Raw genomic sequence first — 2256 nt, 5'->3', positions numbered from 1 at the left:
TTTGCACTCTTTGAGGGGGGAGTCTATTTCTTCTGTCTGCGACTGATCTGACTTTGACGACTCTGGAGTGAATTGCGCAACCGATGCAATACTGCATTTTGATGTAAAGTTTAGGGACAACATACTGTTCAAATGCTCTATTTTCCTCGAGATCTTTTTTGGATGAAGCATCGACAATATCTTTAATTTGGAAACGCTTGACGGCCTTGTCCTTGGGGCAATGCCTACCGCAGTTGACACAGACGATGGCTTTAACGTGCCCTCTGTTGTATTTGCTACGGCCTTGATTTCTTCTCTTCTTAGGCATGTCTGAATGTGGTTATAATAATAATGCTTATTTAATGGATTATTTCAATTATTTCAATGCGATAACTTTGTAACATGCCCAAATAACCCAATAGAATTTACTTATCCGGAATTCATTCTAAGGTCAGATAAAGCCGATCTGTCCAAATCAAAGAAACTACCAACAGTATCACCACTATAAGCCAGTATCATCCACTATAAACCACTATCAATATTCCAGCATCAGCGCATTCGAGAAGAGACAATAGAATATCGATAATCGTTACATAAACATGCATGAATGATCATCATCTTAGCCTTCTAGCTTCTCTTTCGCTTTACATTAGCTCTAAGACATCTCCGACTCTGACCGGGCCTTTCACATTGCGTATTAAATGTCTTTTGTCGGCTTCCTTGCCCGTAATGAGAATTACTTTAACTTGAGTGATACCTCCTCTGGACCCTGTTCGGCCTAATAATTGTGTAACTCTTGCTTTGACTGGCTATGAATCCATTGGTTCTGAGATAATAGTAATATTAAATATTAATAATAACTTAAATTGGCAGCAGACACTCTATACACAGCTTGACATATGAACAAATTTGCATGTTGCAGGGAGAATCATGGGTAATAGCACTGACTGAAGGGATCAAAGGGCATTCTCTATGCTATCATATCACTCAATGATCTTTCCATGCATAAATGTGTGAATGTCTTCGTTGTTGCTATAATTATCATGTATATGTTATATCATGTATATGTCATATTGTTATCGAATATTATAAATATTTGACTGTCAGGAATGCAGCCACCAAACGAACCCCCACACAAATAGTAAAACATAGACTACGAATACTTCAAAGATTCATAAGGCAGGATTAAACGTTTCAGGAAGATTCCGAACAACCAGGACTATCGAACAGGCTACATGCGCTTTAAATTTGTAGAGAAGTACTATATATGGTGGAAGAGAAAGAGTTTTGACTTCAAACTAGCGATAATGCCTTGGTTCCTCGGTTTCTTCGGGGTCTATGTGATCTATCAAACCAGCATGATGTGGAGCCAGAACGATCTAGAAAGATAGATCAAGGCCAAGATGCCATTTTAGTACACCAGCGAAGTTGTCGACCAAATGAAGAAACTATAAAAACAAAACAAAAACAATAGGGTCAGTATATTATGATTTTATCTGCTTTGTGTTATACTTTGTTTGGATTTACTATTTTATTAACTTGACGCCATAACTAAATGTCATTATAATTAATTAACTTATCTGTTTATTGTGATCTGTAAATAATGTTGGTTTTGATCATTTTTTGAAGCAGAAGGTATTGGTTTATAGATATAGATAGTGAAGATAGTCATATGACTACTTGCGCAATGTCGATATTAGGCTATTGTATTAAAATTACAATAAAGATAAGGGTGAACATCATTACGCTTCACTTATGGTAACTAATCTGATTCAATATGATTTAATCTGATTTAAGTTATGTGAATAATTAATTTAGTCTAAAGTATTTGTTAAGGAGTTGAAGTATTCCGGATGATATTGGCACGACTGAATATGTATCTCGTATGAGAAATATAAAAGATAGCAGATCCAAGTAAAAGATGGGTTATATATATATCTCTGAGCAAAGAACAATTCGGACAAATAAATAAATAAATAAATAAATAAATTTTATAAATTTCCCACCATTTTATAATTATTAAATTAGTTTCATAAGAATAGAATTGTACAATATTTGAACATTTCATCTGGTTCATTTTAGAACGAAATCAGATTGGCTGGTTTGCTTATTGGCGGATTAAATTCGGTTTCATCCAAATTACAATAATCATTTACATGGCGAAAAAGGTGGGCAAATCAGCCTCAGCTGCTCGATCATCCAACCAAAAAGATGATGGTCAGGCCAACATCATCGGCAAGATCTATCGATAGTTCTCCCGAAGAAAATATATCAAGT

The 2256-nt window shown here is 35.1% G+C and overlaps 1 protein-coding gene across 1 annotated transcript; it reads right to left on the bottom strand.

Annotated features, from left to right (window-relative positions):
• Positions 1-593: 593 nt before the first annotated feature.
• Positions 594-800, bottom strand: LOC148299030 (uncharacterized). Its single transcript, XM_088276436.1, is given in 1 exon segment — positions 594-800. A coding segment is annotated over 1 exon segment (207 nt).
• Between the last annotated feature and the right edge of the window lie 1456 nt (positions 801-2256).

The sequence above is a fragment of the Brachycentrus maculatus genome, unplaced genomic scaffold (genome assembly GCF_059751285.1).
Source record: "Brachycentrus maculatus isolate JH-2025_06_01 unplaced genomic scaffold, ASM5975128v1 h1tg001405l, whole genome shotgun sequence".
NCBI lineage: Eukaryota > Metazoa > Arthropoda > Insecta > Trichoptera > Brachycentridae > Brachycentrus > Brachycentrus maculatus.
The sequence above is the reverse complement of the archived record's forward strand: the minus strand, read 5'-3'. Positions and strand labels throughout refer to the sequence as shown.